Source organism: Clavispora lusitaniae (genome assembly GCF_014636115.1).
Source record: "Clavispora lusitaniae strain FDAARGOS_655 chromosome Unknown tig00000003_pilon, whole genome shotgun sequence".
Lineage (NCBI taxonomy): Eukaryota > Fungi > Ascomycota > Pichiomycetes > Serinales > Metschnikowiaceae > Clavispora > Clavispora lusitaniae.
In genome coordinates this window covers 886,519-904,477 of record NW_027093975.1, presented here as the reverse complement: position 1 = coordinate 904,477, position 17,959 = coordinate 886,519, and the positions used below count along the sequence as shown (strand labels likewise).

At 48.4% G+C, this 17,959-nt stretch overlaps 6 protein-coding genes across 6 annotated transcripts; 5 read left to right on the top strand and 1 right to left on the bottom strand. All coding sequences in view use genetic code 12, as the record gives it.

Annotated features, from left to right (window-relative positions):
* Positions 1-578: 578 nt before the first annotated feature.
* Positions 579-2,342, top strand: FOB63_000430 (EAP30/Vps36 family protein; the record flags this gene model as incomplete). Its single annotated transcript, XM_002619239.2, has 1 exon — positions 579-2,342. The coding sequence occupies one exon, from the start codon at positions 579-581 to the stop codon at positions 2,340-2,342; it is 1,764 nt and encodes a 587-aa protein (XP_002619285.2).
* Positions 2,343-3,423: 1,081 nt separating this feature from the next.
* On the top strand, positions 3,424-5,589 carry DUR3 (Dur3p; the record flags this gene model as incomplete). Its single annotated transcript, XM_002619238.2, has 1 exon — positions 3,424-5,589. One exon carries the CDS (start codon positions 3,424-3,426, stop codon positions 5,587-5,589), a length of 2,166 nt encoding a protein of 721 aa, XP_002619284.2.
* Positions 5,590-6,379: 790 nt separating this feature from the next.
* On the top strand, positions 6,380-11,974 carry DUR1,2 (bifunctional urea carboxylase/allophanate hydrolase; the record flags this gene model as incomplete). Its single annotated transcript, XM_002619237.2, has 1 exon — positions 6,380-11,974. The coding sequence occupies one exon, from the start codon at positions 6,380-6,382 to the stop codon at positions 11,972-11,974; it is 5,595 nt and encodes a 1,864-aa protein (XP_002619283.2).
* Positions 11,975-12,593: 619 nt separating this feature from the next.
* Positions 12,594-13,826, top strand: HAT1 (histone acetyltransferase catalytic subunit; the record flags this gene model as incomplete). Its single annotated transcript, XM_002619236.2, has 1 exon — positions 12,594-13,826. The coding sequence occupies one exon, from the start codon at positions 12,594-12,596 to the stop codon at positions 13,824-13,826; it is 1,233 nt and encodes a 410-aa protein (XP_002619282.2).
* Positions 13,827-14,537: 711 nt separating this feature from the next.
* PIL1 (lipid-binding protein) lies at positions 14,538-15,452 on the top strand (the record flags this gene model as incomplete). Its single annotated transcript, XM_002619235.2, has 1 exon — positions 14,538-15,452. One exon carries the CDS (start codon positions 14,538-14,540, stop codon positions 15,450-15,452), a length of 915 nt encoding a protein of 304 aa, XP_002619281.1.
* A 149-nt stretch (positions 15,453-15,601) lies between these two features.
* FOB63_000425 (uncharacterized protein) lies at positions 15,602-17,110 on the bottom strand (the record flags this gene model as incomplete). Its single annotated transcript, XM_002619234.2, has 1 exon — positions 15,602-17,110. The coding sequence occupies one exon, from the start codon at positions 17,108-17,110 to the stop codon at positions 15,602-15,604; it is 1,509 nt and encodes a 502-aa protein (XP_002619280.2).
* Positions 17,111-17,959: the final 849 nt, after the last annotated feature.

Here is a 17,959-nt window from a genome sequence, read left to right as displayed (position 1 = left end):
GTATAAGGCCCTCAACTATGGATCGCAGCAGTATACTCTATTCACAAGAAGCTATTTCTAGTTAACAAGTGTGTTGGTCTAAACTGAGGTGAATTTTTCAGCTGGCTCAAACAGATGTAGTTTTTGCCACGAATAACTAAGAAAATCAATCAGAAGACCCTAGTTTGCAATCTATAAAAGACTTGAATGTATGAGCAGATATATTGGACGGTTGAGAACAATCAATACGGTACACATGAATACAAAGCCATAACGCTGAACAAGGCGAGATACAAATACATACAATTTCTTGTCGCTTCGAGTTTTCTCTTTTCAATTTTGTCGGATCGAGTTTTCTCTTTTTTCAATTTGTTCGAGTTTTATCTTTTTTCAATTTTATTTCTTCATTTCGATCTTAATTCTCTTCCCCAGCGACTGTACAATGGTTCGCACTCCACATTTCAGTCGAGCCAAACATTTCGAACCACTGCTTCTTCGCTTCCATTTCCTCTCTCCATTTCTTTCTTCGTCCATATCTTTCTTCGCAATTTCTTTCTTGGTCCTTTCCTCTCTGGTCCTTTCTTTCTTGGCTCGTTCCCATGTCCAAAGAATCGTTTCTCCATGTGTGGCAACCCGTGGCCATCAACAAAAGCTCGCGCCCTGTTCTCTCGGAAGACGAGCACACGCTCTATGTGAAAGAGGGCGTGGGCCTCTACCAAGGGCGGGCCAAAATCGTCAACCACCAGGACGGGCGGGTCTATCTCACCAATAAGCGGATCGTGTATGTGGATGCAAGGCAGGCGGTGGCGGTGTCGCTTCGAGACACGGCGCGCGCCGAACATGTGGAGCGGTTTCTTCGAGCGTCGCCCAAAGTCAAGGTGTACTTGGCGCGGGGCGGGACGCGCGCGGCGCCCGAGCAGTGGCGCTGGACGTGCCGGATCTGCCTGTTTCGCAACACGGTGCCTTCGAAAGAGGGCGCGCAGTGTGTGGCGTGCGGCATCCGCCCGGCGCCCAACGAACTCACAACACAAACAAACACAACAACAACAACAACAAACAAAAGTACTAATACAAACACTATAAGCACAAATGCAACAAACACAAATGCAAATGCAAATGCAAATTCAAATGCAAGCACAAACACAAACACAAGTGCAAACACAAACACAAAACCAAGCACAACGTTCGTCTCAGACAACCTGGACGCCAGCGTCAGCAGCTTGAGCAGAAACAATTCCAGCGCCACCCTCGAAACGCTGGCTGCAAAAACCGCCACGGCTGCAAAAGGCCTCGCATGCCCCGCATGCACTTTTCTCAACCACCCGTCCATGCGCGCGTGCGAACTCTGCAGCACGCCGCTCCAGGCCCCCGCGCCGGACCCGCCGCGCTCCGACGCAAACCCGGCGCGTCTCGCCTTGGATGGTCCCGAGGAGTACACCGGCGGCGCGCCTTACGTCAAGTTCAGCTTCCGCGCCGGCGGCGACACAGACTTCCACACCCACCTTGTGGCGGCCATCGACGCAGAAAAATGGGCCGCTTTGGAGCGCGCAAACAAAGTGGGCAAGGGCGACGTGCCACCGCAAGAACCAGCCCGCCGTACGGGCGGCGGCATTCTCCACTTGGAGCAGCAGAGCGAGAACCGCCGCCGCGAGAACGAGCAAGTGCTTGCCCTGTCGTTGGACGATTTGCAGCAGCTCATGGCGCAGGCGCAAGACTTGATCGCGCTAGCGACAAGTTTCCGGCCCGTGGTGCGCAAAAACGCCGCCCGAGACCTAGCGCGCGACATGCGCCTGCTTGCCGCCGCGTGTGGCGCGGTGCGCGCGGGCTCCGCCCTTTTCCATGCCGAGTTGGCGCGCCACATGTGCGAGTTTCTTCTAGCGCGCGACCTTTCCAGCGCGGCCGCCATGATCACCATGCCCGACTTGTTTGCTCGCTACAACCGGTTCCGCGTGCTGGCACAAGGCTTGGCCGCGGGCTTGGTGCTGACAAAGGACATCCGCACAAGCTTGGAACTTGCCAACCTGCTTGAGCTCCCCGTGCAGATCAAAAAGTATCTGTCGGGGCTCGAGGTCGTGGCGCGGCGCACGCTCGAGCTGGAAGGCGTGGCGGCCCGCATCGTGGCGTTTTTGAAGGACGTGCAAGATGGAAAGTCAGCGGAAACGGATTTTGAAGGAGACACTGATAGACAATGGCGGGGCGCCAGTGTGGCCGAGGTAGCGGCGCATTTCGGCTGGGCTTACGCTGTGTGTGTGGAGGAGTTGGATAGATGCATAGACCAGCAGTTGGTGGTGTATGACAGACATGTGCTGGGAACGTTTTACTATGCCAATGCCTTTGGCACATGGGCGCAGGAAACTCGTTGAAGCTGTGATGAGATCTTCACACATTTCTTCTAAGGTTAAGCTTCTCAGATGGACTGGCATTGGCCTATTACCAGATGGAATTGTTAAGAATGTGGTCACGATTGGCCAGTGTCCTATAAGAGTCCTAGAATATAGAGCATGGGAAAGCCATTAGCATTCCAGAGCAACTCTTACAAAGGAATAACGCATGGTGATGTTACGCTCAAGAAGATCAGTGGGTTGGGCAACGATGATACGGTCTACCTAATATTCAACGTCCAACTTCCAACATGCGGATGCTACGGCCCTTATCCTACTGATGCAACGATGAAAATTTTCTTGCCAAGATTGAATTGCACTCACTGATGAATTCTTTATCGAGTACTATCATTGCCAACTGACGGCCGTTTCCATTTAGGAAAGGCGTGGTTTCTCGGCCAATCAATTCCCCGAAAGCAAATCACTCGCAGTACTGCAAGATTTGGCCATGTGAGCGCGTGTCCAGTGTGCGATAAGATGCGCACATATTCCGCCTGACTCGCCATACGGCGCTTCGGGGCGCAACTAGTCTGCAGGCTATTCCACTTTCTTTCCACCTCTGATGCAAAAAAAATCGCGTGTCAGAACGCATCTCGGTAAGCATCTGGGTATTTTGAAATTAGCCGATAAACCCAGGTTTACGTATGGGCGCCCTCAACACACTTGCGCTACTGTCATGCTGCGCACATATACGTTTTCTGCGTTTTCTAGACCCTGCAGACATGAACTGTTCATGTATTTTGCCACTTTCCGCATCTTAGTCCGTTAACGTTGAGAGCACGAGCTCAAAGGCACCATCTTGCTGCTTTTGTTCCATGCCCCCACATGCAAGCTCTTCAATGGAACCGTTTTAATCAGGCATCTGCGCCGAAGCTGTCTTGTCCATGCGCGCACCGGCTATCATATTCTCCATACACTCCCGGGGCGACGGGCCGGCGCTCCTTTGCCGTGCGTTGATGCGATAGCCTGCACCGATTGTGCCAAATCCTGCATTACTTGCTAGCTGCATACCCATCACCAGCATACTTATATCGGCGCCAGTCCCATTTTTTTCCCAGGGCCAATGTCTTCTGCAGCCTACATTCCGCTCCCTCAAGGAGCTGGCTTTGCCGTTGTTGTTGGTTTAGGTGCGGTTTTCGCCGCAGGCATGGTGCTCACCACCTTTTGCCTCAAGCGCTACAACAAAGAAATCATGACTGCTGAAGAGTTCTCCACCGCCGGTAGATCTGTCAAGACATTTTTGCTTTCTGCTGCGGTTGTGTCGTCCTGGACTTGGGCTGCGACGCTTCTTACGTCTACAGTCCAGGTGTACAACAATGGTGTTTCTGGTGCCTTGTACTATGCTGCAGGTGCTTCTGTTCAAATCATCTTGTTTGCCTGTTTGGCCATCAAAGGAAAGGAGAGAGCTCCATCTGCTCACACCTACCTTGAAATCATTAAAACCCGGTACGGTAGCATCACCCACGGCATCTATTGCTTTTGGGGCTTCGCTACCAACGTGTTAGTTACGGCCATGTTATTGACTGGTGGTTCCGCTGTGGTTCACGATTTGACCGGAATGAATGTGGTGGCTGCATGTTTGTTGTTGCCACTCGGAGTGGTGGTTTACACCTTGTTTGGTGGTATCAAAGCTACGTTTTTGACTGACTATGCGCACACAGTCGTGATTGTGGTGATTATGTTGGTTTTCGGCTTCAATGCGTTTGCCATTTCGGACAAATTGGGCTCACCGCTGGCGGTTTGGGAGGCAGTAACTAAGTTGGCACTTACGCAACCACGTTCTGGTAATGCTGGAGGCTCTTACTTGACCATCAAGTCCCATTCGGGTGGTATTTTCTTTGTCATCAACATTGTTGGTAACTTTGGTACGGTGTTCTTGGATAACGGATACTTCAACAAGGCATTTGCCTCAGACCCAGCTGCCACTTTACCTGGGTACGTTATTGGTGGATTGGCATGGTTTGCTATCCCAATGTTTGTGGCTACAACCATGGGCCTCACTGCCTTATCTTTGCAAGACACCCCTGCTTGGCCAACATACCCTAACAAGATGACACCAGCCGAAGTCAGCGCAGGTTTGGTATTACCCAATGCTGCTGTGGCATTATTGGGCAAATCGGGTGCCGTGATGAGTCTTTTATTGGTCTTCATGGCTGTGACTTCTGCCATGTCTGCTGAATTGATTGCCGTATCATCGATCTTCACTTATGATATCTACAGAACATATGTGGAGCCCAAGGCTCTGGGAAAGAAATTGATGTTGATGTCGCATGCTTCCGTCATTGTCTTCGCCTACGTGATGGCTGGCTTTGCCATTGGTTTGTACTATGCGGGTATCTCCATGGGATACTTGTATGAGTTGATGGGTGTCATCATCGGCGGTGCGGTGTTGCCATCGGCTTTAACATTACTATCGAGCAGACAAAACTGGGCAGCAGCAACCTATACACCTCCAGTCGCTACGGCCTTAGCCATCATGTCGTGGTTGGTCTGTACAAAGAAAAAATTTGGTCTGATCAGTGTGGACACAACATTCATGGACGATGCTATGTTGACGGGAAATGTTGTGGCTTTATTGTCGCCTATGATAATCATTGTGGTTTTGACATTAGCATTCGGCCCTCAGAATTTCGACTGGAACTTGTTGAAAACCATTACTCGTGTGGACGAGGAGGAAGAGTTGTTGGAGGCCGAAGGTGAACAAACGGACCCAGAGAAACTCGCCCCTGTGAGATCGCAAATCACTCAGGTGGCACATGAAATTGCCATTGACCAGGCTGAGAAGTATGCAGCAGAAAGCGCTCGTTTGAACCACGCTTTCAAGATTGCCATCACAATTTGCTGTGTTTTGGCCGTGTGTTTGATTTTGTTGTGGCCAATTCCTATGTACGGAACAGGCTACATTTTCTCTCGCCACTTCTTCACGGGCTGGATTGTTGTTTTGTTCATCTGGTCTTTCTTCACGGCATTTGTTGTTATTGTCGGCCCCCTTTGGGAAGGCAGAGAAGGAATTGCCACTACTGTGAGAGGAATCTATTGGGACTTGAGTGGACAGACACACAAGTTGAGAGCATGGCAAAATGACCATCCTGAAAAATTGCACGCCGTGCAAAGTCAGGTTTCAGCCGAGTTGGCCAGAATCACTAGCGTGGATGGCCGCGTTGTGGAAGGAGGCTATCTTACGCCGCACCATATTGACGTTGAGTTAGAAGACGCGAAAAAGGATTAAGTATGCCGTTAATGTATTTTGTTGTTGTTACTGAGTATACTTCACTAGGATAACAATGGCACGATAGAGTAAGTACAAGAGTAGATGGCCCAAAGGATTCGTCGCATCAGTAAACATTTATATGCCCGATGGGTCTTTCTGCTCTGGTGAATTTTAATAAAGTGGGCCACCTTTGTCAACACTAATGTATAGTCTGAATAAACGAAGGCAGCAAAACTGTGAATACTTCGGCGAAAGCAATGCCTCCGATATGGACAAAAATCCTTGCAAGAAAGAGAAGCACGGCTGCCAAAAAGAAAAGTATAGCCAAGAACTGTTACCCCACACTTGAATATTATCGTTTCAGAATGTTCCAATCACATTGATTAAGGGTTCAAAATTGGGAAATGCATATGGAATGTGCGCATTTGCGATGTGTATCACGTGGCGATAAGACCAATCGCGCAAGGGCTCAGAACATCCACTTAGGACAGGGGAGGAAAGATGTGTCTGTCGTATCGGGAAAGAGCCATATCGCGGGCCAATCACAACGATCCATTTCGCTTCGTTTGATGTCACCGTTGGAACATATGCGACCGCCAGAAAACGAAAAAATGGAATGGAGCGGAATTGGTTGAATTGAAGAATGGATATCTGAAAGGAAGATGGTCAATAATCAAGCATCCAAAGAAACACGACGCTCAGATCGCAACTCCAAGGTCTGTTGGACAATGTCGCGATTGTTGACGCTTCATGAAGTATTCAAGGTCCCCGAAATGTCGCAAAATTGGACCTCACCGCCGCCTAATTCATGGCTTGGTGTCGCGTGTCGCGGCGTACTCCGATGTCGCGCATGTCGGCGCCGCGGCGCCCCGTTGTCGCCTGCCGTTTCGGGATCCTCCGAGCACTCTATCTATATAGGTATATATCTCATCACACCCATCTCCAACATACCAAATTCTCTTCTTCTTTCCTCATGCCTTCTTGTATCGGCTGGTCCGTCGAGGACTGGAAGCAATATCATTACAGCGCCACGCCAGATGATTCCTTTGCGTTGTTGCTGCAACTCCTAAGCTCGCAGAGCCAAAGTGATCCAGCGTGGATTTCGCTTGCGTCCAAGGAAAGCTTACTGCACCAATGGCGTTTCCTCCAGTCACACTCGAACAAGACAAGTCTTCCGCTTTACGGTGTCCCCGTTGCGGTCAAGGACAACATCGATGTCAAAGGAATGGAAACGACTGCGGCATGTCCATCTTTTGCCTATTCTCCAACTGAAGACGCTACGACGGTTCGTCTTTTGCGCAGTGCCGGTGCCATTGTCATTGGCAAGACCAACTTGGACCAGTTTGCCACGGGCCTTGTGGGTACTAGATCGCCATACGGCATCACGCCCAACACTTTCGATTCTCGATATGTGTGCGGCGGCTCTTCCGCCGGATCAGCGTCGGTGGTTGCCCGCGGAATTGTTCCGCTTTCATTGGGCACGGACACGGCTGGCTCGGGCCGTGTTCCAGCGGCATTGAACAACTTGATCGGACTCAAACCGACCAAAGGTGTTTTCTCGGCCGCAGGAGTAGTGCCTGCTTGCAAGTCCTTGGACTGTGTTTCTGTGTTTGCGCAGAATTTGCAAGACGCCCAGATGGCATTCAACATTTTGGCGCAGGCCGACGGGGCGCACGACGCATATTCTCGCGCCATGCCGCCCAACGCCCGCTTGACATTTGGCCCGAGCGCGCGCGTGGCCGTGCCCAAAGAGTTGGTTTGGTGCGGCGAAGAGGAAAACCCGGCCTTATTTGAGCGCGCTGTTTCGCATGTCGCTAGCACAGGCAGTGAGATTTCCTCCATCGATATTGGGCCTTTGCTCGACTTGGCCAAGTGCCTCTACGAAGGTCCTTGGGTCGCGGAGCGGTACTGGGCGGCGCGCGAATTTTTGGCGTCCAACCCGCCCGAAAAGGACTTGGATCCGACCGTCGCGCGCATCATTCGCGGCGGCGAAAAGTACTCGGCCGCCGATGCCTTTGGCTTCGAGTACAAGCGCCAGGCGATTTTGCAGAAAGTCCGCCCTCTCTTGGAAAACGTCGATGTTCTCGTGCTTCCGACTGCTCCTTTGACGCCCACCATTGAACAAGTCCAAAAGGATCCTATCGGTGTTAACTCTTGTCAAGGCACATACACCAACTTTGTCAATTTGGCCGACTTGTCTGCCTTGGCCGTACCTGCTGGTTTCCGTAAAGACGGCGTTCCCTTCGGCATCACTTTCCTTTCCCAAGCCTACAACGACTATGCGTTGTTAGACTTTGCCGAAAAATACATGAAGGCATACACAGCCGAAATTCCTCGTCTCCAAGGCTGTCTCGACAAGCCTGTCGGATTACGGGACGAGATTTTCTCTCCTTTCTCCTTGCCCAAGCCCGTGTTATCGAAAACCGTCACCTTGGCCGTTGTCGGCGCCCACTTGAAAGGTTTCCCCTTGCACTGGCAATTGGAAAAAGTGCATGCCACTTTTGTCGAGGCCACAACTACTCTGAGCAACTATCGCTTGTATGCCTTGGCGAAAAGCGGGCCTGTTGCTAAGCCTGGCCTTAGAAGAGTCAGCGACGGAGTGAAGATCGCTGTCGAGGTGTATGAGATACCAGAAGAGAACTTTGGCCGTTTCATCTCCTATGTGCCAGAACCTTTGGGTATTGGTTCGGCTGAGTTGGCCTCGGGAAAATGGGTCAAGTCTTTTATCTGCGAAGAAGTTGGCTATACTCTGGGTGCCACGGACATTTCCGAGTTTGGCGGCTGGAAACGCTACCACGAGCATCTTGCACGGAGCAAAAAGCCATTTGAGTCTGTTCTTGTCGCCAACAGAGGAGAAATTGCTGTCCGCATAATCAAAACTTTGAAAAAATTGCAAATCCGTGCCATCGCTGTCTATTCTGACCCTGACCGGTACTCTAAGCACGTTCTTATGGCCGATGAGGCGATTGCCTTGGGCGGAACCTCTGCCGCAGAAACGTATATCAACATTGAAAAGATCATCAATGCCGTGAGAAAAAGTGGTGCACAAGCAGTCATCCCTGGCTACGGTTTCTTGTCAGAAAACGCCGATTTTGCCGACCGCTGTGCTCGTGAAAAGATTGTGTTTGTTGGACCATCCGGCGATGCCATTAGAAAGCTTGGTTTGAAACACTCGGCAAGAGAAATTGCCGAGAAAGCTGGTGTTCCGCTTGTTCCAGGTTCAGGCCTTGTGTCTTCACCAGAAGAAGCCAGACGTATTGCTGCTGCCCTCGAATACCCTGTGATGGTCAAATCGACCGCTGGAGGTGGAGGTATCGGATTGCAGAAGGTTGACTCAGAAGAGGATATTGAGCGTGTTTTCCAAACCGTTCAACATCAAGGACAGTCTTACTTCGGTGATGCAGGTGTGTTTTTGGAACGTTTTGTCGAGAATGCTCGTCACGTTGAAATTCAAATGTTCGGTGACGGATACGGAAAGGCCATTGCTTTGGGCGAGCGGGACTGTTCGTTGCAGCGCCGTAACCAGAAGATTGTCGAAGAAACACCAGCACCAAACTTGCCTGAAGCGACTCGCCAGAAAATGCGTTCGGCCGCTGAGGCATTGGGTTCGCTGATGAACTATAAGTGTGCGGGAACGGTCGAGTTCATCTATGACGAGCGCAGAGACGAATTTTACTTTTTGGAAGTCAATGCCCGTTTGCAAGTCGAGCACCCCATCACCGAAATGGTCACCGGGCTCGATTTGGTTGAATGGATGTTGTTGATTGCCGCAGACACCCCACCAGACTTTTCCCAGAAAATCACAGTCACCGGCGCCTCCATGGAAGCCCGTTTGTATGCTGAAAACCCAGTGAAGGGCTTTGTTCCTTCCCCTGGGCAGCTTTCAGACGTCAAGTTCCCTCTGTTTGCCCGTGTGGACACTTGGGTGGAGAAGGGAACCGTTGTGAGTGCCGAGTACGACCCCACATTGGCGAAGATCATTGTCCACGGCACAGACCGTGCCAATGCCCTCCAAAAGTTGCGCCAGGCACTTGACGAAACCGCAGTTTCGGGCTGTGTCACCAACATCGACTATCTTCGGTCCATCGCCCACTCGGACATGTTTGCATCTGCGCAAGTATCCACCAAAGTTTTGGATTCCTATGATTACCGTCCATCTGCCTTTGAAATTGTGGCCCCTGGAGCTTACACAACTGTGCAAGACTTGGGTCGTAAAGGTTACTGGCACATTGGTGTTCCTCCATCAGGATGCATGGATGAATACGCTTTCCGTCTCGCTAACAGAGCAGTGGGAAATGCTCCAGCGTCTCCGGGCTTGGAAATCACCTTGGCCGGCCCGCTGTTGGTGTTCCATTGTGATGCAGTGGTTGCAGTGGCTGGAGGCGAGACCGACGTGAAAGTGAATGGTACTGCTGTCTCCCAATGGGCGCCAGTTCTGGTGAAGAAGGGGGACAAGCTTGAGATCGGCAAGTTGCGTGCGGGCTGCCGTGCGTACTTGGCCGTTCGGGGCGGAATTGACGTTGCAGAGTACTTGGGCCTGAGATCGACATTTGCTCTTGGAAACTTGGGTGGTCACAATGGCCGTGTGTTGAAAGTCGGTGACGTTCTATTCTTGGCCCGTCCGGAATTGCCTAGCTGCACTTTGCCCGGTCCGGTTTCGGCACCTGAAAGCGTGCCCAAGTCGCTTGTCCCTGCTTACCCTAACCAGTGGCGTGTGGGTGTGACCTGCGGTCCTCACGGTGCCCCAGATTTCTTCACCGAAAAATCCGTGGAGCAGTTTTTCGCCTCGCCTTGGAAAGTGCACTATAACTCGAACAGATTTGGTGTGCGGTTGATTGGTCCAAAGCCTGAATGGGCCCGTAAGGACGGAGGAGATGCTGGATTGCACCCTTCGAATGCCCACGACTATGTTTACTCGCTTGGTGCTATCAACTTCACAGGTGACGAGCCAGTGATTTTGACATGCGATGGACCTTCGCTTGGTGGATTCGTTTGTATGGCTGTGGTGGCTGAAGCGGAAATGTGGAAGATCGGCCAAGTCAAGCCGGGCGACTCGATCCAGTTTGTGCCTCTCAGCTACGCCGAAGCGAGAAAGTTGAAGGCCGAGCAAGACAAGGCAATCGACACCTTGTCGGGCGACTTGCCAGACTTCGCTGCCTTGCCTGCTCCAGAAGAGCCTGTATTGGCCCGCTTGGAAAAATCGGCGGCTCCATCCATCGTCTACCGCCAGGCCGGTGATCGGTACATCTTGGTAGAGTATGGTGAAAACACCATGGACCTCAATGTCGCTTACCGGGTGCACAAGTTGATTGAGATGGTGGAACAGTTGTCTGTCCACGGCGTGGTGGAGATGTCTCGTGGTGTTCGTTCTGTGTTGATTGAATACTGCGACATCAGCCAGCAGCAGTTGTTGCAGACGTTGCTTTCTCTTGAAAAGGAAATCGTCTTTGTCAACAAGTGGAAAGTACCCTCGCGCGTGATTCGCTTGCCCATGGCTTTTGAAGATGAGAAAACTTTGGGCGCCGTGAAAAGATACCAGGAAACTATCCGCAGCTCAGCACCTTGGTTACCCAACAACGTGGACTTTATTGCGTCCATCAACGGAATGGAACGTGACTCCGTCCGCGACATGTTGTACTGTGCTCGCTTTATGGTTTTGGGTCTCGGTGATGTTTTCTTGGGCGCTCCTTGCGCTGTTCCTTTGGACCCAAGACACCGTCTTTTGGGCACAAAGTACAATCCTTCGCGTACCTTCACTCCAAACGGAACTGTTGGTATTGGTGGCTCTTACATGTGTATTTACACCATGGAATCTCCAGGTGGATACCAATTGGTGGGCCGTACCATCCCGATCTGGGACAAGCTCACGTTGGGTGTACACTCCAAACATCCATGGTTGTTGAACCCATTCGACCAGATTGAGTTCTACCCTGTTTCTGAGGCCGAAATTGACGCAATGACCCGTGAAATGGAAGCTGGTAAGTTCTCTGTTGAGATTGAGGATTCTGTTTTTGATCACGAACAGTACTTGCACTGGATCCAAGAGAACTCTGCTTCGATCGAGGAGTTCCAGCGCAACCAGGGCGGTGAAAAACTCGAAGAATTCAGCCGTTTGATCCAAGTGTCTAACGCAGAGTTGGAGTCCTCGAGCTCCGGTCCTGACTTGTCAACGTCAGAATTTAGTGACGATGCCGTCATGGTTTACTCAGAGTATTCTGGTAGATTCTGGAAACCTTTGGTTGAAGTGGGCGACGAAGTTAAAGAGGGCCAAGGCTTGATTGTGGTGGAGGCCATGAAGACAGAAATGGTGGTGCTGGCTCCAAAGGGCGGAAAGGTGGTGAAGATTTTCCACAAGAACGGTGACATGGTGGATGCTGGCGATTTGGTTGTGGTTGTAGAATAGCTTTAATACAATAATAACAAGAAGGAATAAATGGACCATAATTTAGCTTTTCGCTCGAGACAATAAGGAAAGGTACAACAGGGCAACGAGAGTTTAATTACCACCGAAACAAAAATATCCGAAAGGAGATTTTTACTTGTTGCACAACATGGTAGTCATTCCATAAAACAAGAAAATGAAGAAAAGCCAGTAAATATTGAGTGCTGCATCAGTTTATGTGTATCAACATTGGCCTACTGTGATCAAGAGACTAGTCGAGTAAAATTATCATCTGTTGTACACTTTCATGAATTTTATCATGTACATTGTCGTCGCCCCACTCATATTCTTTTCCAATGAGTGACACTTTTTTTTTTCTTTCATTTTCGGTAGTACTTCTCCAAGTTGATAAGACGCACCTTCATGCATGAGAAGTACATACACAATGATAGCCTTCACGTCCTACCTCAAGAATTTACTAGGAGAATTTGTACTGACGATAATTGAAATCTCCACTTTATCCTTTAAATGCCCCAAACAGACAGGTTCATAACTCATACACGTACTCACATTGTTTGAGGTCGTGTGCGCACCTTCGTATCACGAAACAAAAACGTCTCACAACAACGTTCCCACCACGATGCCTTCCGATGAACAAGTCAATCTCGCAGTTGCATCGTTACAGCCTGAGGTATGGACATCCTCGCTGAACGAGGCTCTTTCGATTTTCATCACAGACACAAAAGGGTCGGCGCAATCGTTCAAACCAACATTCACGTACCCAATATTTGGTGACGCGGAAAGCATTTTTGGATACAAGGATTTGTCAATTCTTCTTTGTTTTGATGCCGTCACTTTCCGTCCATTTTTGAATGTCAAATGGGGTGCCAAACTCGACCAAACCGAGGTAGACCCGAAGACTAAGATGTTAGAGTTTTTGCCTGAGAGCACAGTGTTCAAAGACGAGTTGAAATGGCGGGAGGAAATCGACGCGGAACTGCAACTGTACGAGATTCCAGGAAAGATTGTGGGTGAGCCTTTTTCTAGGGATGGAGAACAGTATGCCATTTACAGACTAGATTTGGCGTCGGAGCGTGGCATCGAGTTACAAAAGAGGTTACAGATTTTGGTTCTTTTGTTTATCGAAGCTGGCTCTTTTATCGATTACCTGGACCCACTCTGGGACGTTTACGTCATGTATAAGGTGTCTGATCCAAAATTTCCCGAAGTTGTCGGGTTTACCACCGCATATAACTACTGGAAATACCCTGGACATGCGCTGTTCGACGAAGGGAAAGTGGAAACACGCAAAAAGATCTCACAATTTATCGTTTTGCCAATTCACCAAGGGAAGAAACTCGGGGGTGAAATGTACCTGCACTTGTACAAGTCGTGGATGCAAGATGGAAATGTGGTTGAAATTGTGGTGGAGGATCCGAGCGAAAGTTTTGACGATTTGAGAGACCGTGTTGACTTTACTCGACTTGTCGAAACCAAGAAGCTTGATTTGTCTTCGCTTACGGTAGCACAAGCATCCGATCCAAAGTGGTTCAATGAGCTCAAAACAAAAGAGAAATTGGAAAAACGCCAGCTCCAGAGATTGTTGGAAATGGCATTTTTCTATCAGCTCTCCCACAACATTGCTTCCGATACGAAAAAGACTGTGCGTCTTTTCGTCAAGAGGCGCTTGTACGAAAAGAACAAAGAGGCATTGGCTACGTTGGACGGGCCCACGCGTCTAGACAAGCTTCAGACAGCGTATGAAGCGTTAGAGGCTGATTACCACCGAATTTTGGAGCCCATTACCATCAATGTTAAGAGAGCGGCGCCTGCAGATGAAGGCGTGGCTAGTAAACGGTCCAAAATACAGTAAAATGCACGTGCACTGCTTGCAGACCCTCATCATGTCGCCAGACGGTGATGACAGAAGGTGTTGTATATGCAAATTATAGCCGAAGCACCTGCGCCAAACAAGTGGGCACACTCTCTGGCTTGGGAATGCATAGATTGCTCCCTCTAAGCAGGAGCGGACAGCAACCACAGTTGAAGCCAGACACATCTGGAAAAGAGTGTCTCGTGTATTATGCTTGCAATTAGGTATCATCTCACGACATTGATAGTCTAACATATCTGTAGTAGTCTATGAGCCCTCGTTCATGGAAATAGACACCGCAGCAACATTACGTCACTGTATGACCTTGAGAAGGCGGGCTCTGGGACTCTATGCACACCTCAGTCGTATTATGGAAAGCCCAATGCGCCGAAAAAAGAGACATGATCACGGACCGGAATTGGGCTGTTGTTGTAGGATTCGGGCAAAAGACACTTTGGACTTTTTGGAATGCTCAATTGGGCAAAGCCGACAAGGCTGCGTCTCGGCCTGGATATCCGGTTCATTGTGACTGGCCCATTGTGGATCTTTTGCACCAAAAAAGCAAAGTCTCAGACAGCCGCACAGCAAACTATGATGCATGTTGAGGGCTTCTATGCACAATCTGGGACCATTGTCGACTGATGGTGTATAAAAGGAGGAATGCCCCCGCGGTACTATAACCCTTAAACCAACTTCATTCACCAATAAAAAATGCACAGAACTTACTCTTTGAGATCTCAAAAGGCCCCTACCGCTGCTCAATTGCAGTCGCCTCCACCACCTCCATCCACCACCAAGTCCAAGTTCTTTGGCAAGGGTGGAATCACCTCCACTTTCAGAAAGAACTTTGCTGGTGTCACTGCTCCTGAATTGTCCAGAAAATTGGCTCAATACATCAAGATGGAAAAAAATGTTATGAGAGCCATTGAATTGACCGCAAGAGAACGTCGTGACGTTGCTAAGCAATTGTCTCTCTGGGGTGAGGATAACGACGAGGATGTCTCGGATGTCACTGACAAGTTGGGTGTTTTGATTTACGAAATCGGTGAGTTGGAAGACCAATTCATTGACAAGTATGATCAATACAGAATCACCTTGAAGACCATCAGAAACATCGAGGCTTCTGTCCAACCTTCTAGAGACAGAAAGCAAAAGATCACCGACGAGATTGCCCACTTGAAGTACAAGGACCCACAATCGCCTAAGATTCCTGTTTTGGAACAGGAATTGGTTAGAGCAGAGGCCGAGTCTTTGGTTGCTGAGGCTCAATTATCTAATATCACCAGAGAGAAATTGAAGGCCGCTTACAACTACCAATTCGATGCCATGAGAGAATTGGCTGAGAAGTATGCCCTCATAGCCGGATACGGTAAGGCTTTGTTGGAGTTGTTGGACGACTCTGCTGTCACTCCAGGCGAAACTAGACCTGCTTATGATGGCTATGAAGCTTCTAAGCAAATCATCATCGACGCCGAGAACGCTTTATCCGCTTGGACCCTTGACTCTGCTGCTGTCAAGCCAACATTGTCCTTGCACCAGGAAAACCCTGAAGAGCCAGACGAGGAGGAAGTTTATGAAGCGGAAGAGGAGTTTGCCAAGCACGACGAGAACGGCATTCACGAGTAATCGTGATGGCGTACGCAAAATTCAATTCTGCCGTGTGAGTTCCACTTTCTTTTGGGAACCACGAGACTTGATGCGGCCAAACTTTCTTCCCTTTTTTGTTCCCCCATTTGTATTATGTATTCAATAATTAATCTCACTGTATGAGCGGATCACTGTAAGCAAATGATGGATATTTCGTTAGGGTCGTTGAATTTAGCAGAATGTGAAGAGACTCGTAAATTAACCATGCTCTTTGAGCTTAATTCCAAAAGAGATGCAAAGGATGACGCGGCTATCTTTCTAGTTGCAACAGGTCCCCCAGACATAACACTCGGCACAACCTTTTCAAAGCTAACATGCGACTGATCAGGTTCTTTCATATCTTTAATATACTCATAGAATTGTGAAAGAGTAGTCGACGCGTATTCCTCTTCGGCAGCATCATCTAAGAAACTGTTATGCTCTAAACCCCAGTCCAATTGTAAATCCACAGAGCCAAAAGAAAGTTGTTCGCGTTCTTCTTCCATCAGATAGAGACTTCTTTGACTGCTGCTACGTCTTGCCAAGGGTATATCTCTACCCTTTTCAATGTCATCTATATTTTCAATGAAAGAGTCCAAGAGTCTAGCTGAATAGCCTGTATGCCTAGCTTTCAGTGGCAAATGATTTCGACTGATACCCAGAGTTTTTGCCAATCCATACAAAGACCTGAGGCAAAGATTCAAGAAGGGTGGGTCCTTAGCGCTCAGATAATTGAATATATCAGAAATAGATTGGAACGGTTCTTCAATGACGTACAAGCGTCTTCGAGGCTTTACCTTTGCAGGCAAGAAACACTGGGAGTCGCTTTGAACTTTACGTCTCTTTCTTCCTGTTGTCTCTCCAGTCTTTAGAGCAGCACCAGAAGCATTCAAAGTGGTGGAAAAATGGGGATCGTTAGTCCCAGTGGCAGACTTGGAAAGGTCCTCTAATTGCGTCGTGGTTAACACATAATCTTCTTCGAGATTAATATCATCTAGGAAGTTTTGAGAAGGGTTTGCAAATTGGTGATCGCCAATAATGTCACCTTCAGAGTTGAAAGCGAAATCAACTTGCTGATTTTCACTCACGTCGGGTTGGAAACTCGCAGTGGTCAATTCCATAAACTCGTTGAACAGGCGGTCTCGCTCCTCTGCTGAAACGGCAAGAGAAACTGTTCCCGTAATGGCATTTCTCTCATTATCGTTTTCCTGAATGCCTAGGATTCTTGCAATGCTTATAGAAGGTGCTGTATCAGGGATAAGGGCAGTAGGTGGTTCATCTATGTGTTCTATGTCGAAACAAATGTCGTCTTTCAAAAATATAGGGCCAGATGATTTCAGATGGACTGCTGAGGAATTCTTCGACGGTAATCCATGATTTGAAAACGACATTGTCAATCTCGAATGAACTGAGCTCACTGCGCTGAACATATGATCCACCTTTTGTTTGTACAAAAGAGATAGACCGTACATAAGGTTTGATGATAATCGTAGCGGAAGCGGATGTGGACCATAGGATTGAATGGTGTCGCAAGTAGAAGGAATGGAAACGTCTGAGATGGAAACACTATATATTTTCCTACTGAGACGGCGAGGGCCCAAAGTTGCCAAGATCCATGCCAGGGCTAACCCTGAATCTTCCTTTTGGAGAATCTCCATAGCGAAAAAGCCAAGACGAAACAAAAAACAAAAGTATAGGCCTCTAATAAGGAGAAGTAAATTTCAATAAAACTTCAATGTTTTCTGTCCATCTTATGTGTATTTATAGTGATGGACTTTTTTGCAGCCATGCAAATTAGGTATTGTGCAGGAAAACCCCAAAGTACTTAAAGACATCAAAGTTTCCTCTTGTGGAGAATTAAAAGAATATAAGTATTAGGACTCTTTCAATCTCCAAGCATGAATAGATGTATGGATAAAAAGTGTTTGAGCCTCAAAAGTGTCTCAATCGAGGGTTTCAGAAAACAAAAAGTTTCTAATTTCGTGTTCCACTATACAAATCAATTACTTATAATCTATTAAGTACTGAAAAAATCAGCTGGTTTCTGTCCAGCATCTTTGGAGTTGGAATTTTTCTCTAATGAGTATCAACTTGTTGTAAGTTCCAGCAGTAGGGTACTAGATTACAGCATGCGAAGATTACAGTTTCATTAGATATGTGAAGGTGATGAACTTGGAAGCAAACATTTCCGAATGAAGGAGCCTTATGACATTTCAAAATATCTTGCTGAGGTTTTTGATAAGAATAAAGGCATATCGCTGAAAAGACATTGATGACTGTTGTCATTCAAAATCAAACTGTGGCATTTACAAATTGACCCGAAGAATAAACTAAAGATCGGAGCGTCAATGAAATTGAAAGTTTTTCTTTCAAAGTATATCTTGCACACCAGACTACATCTACCAACTTAGAGGAACAACCAACTTTTCAAACAGAGTTGACATCAATCGTGCTCTTTAGATCCATTATGGAAAATTGGGCTCGTTCTATGCAATCAAATGATCGTG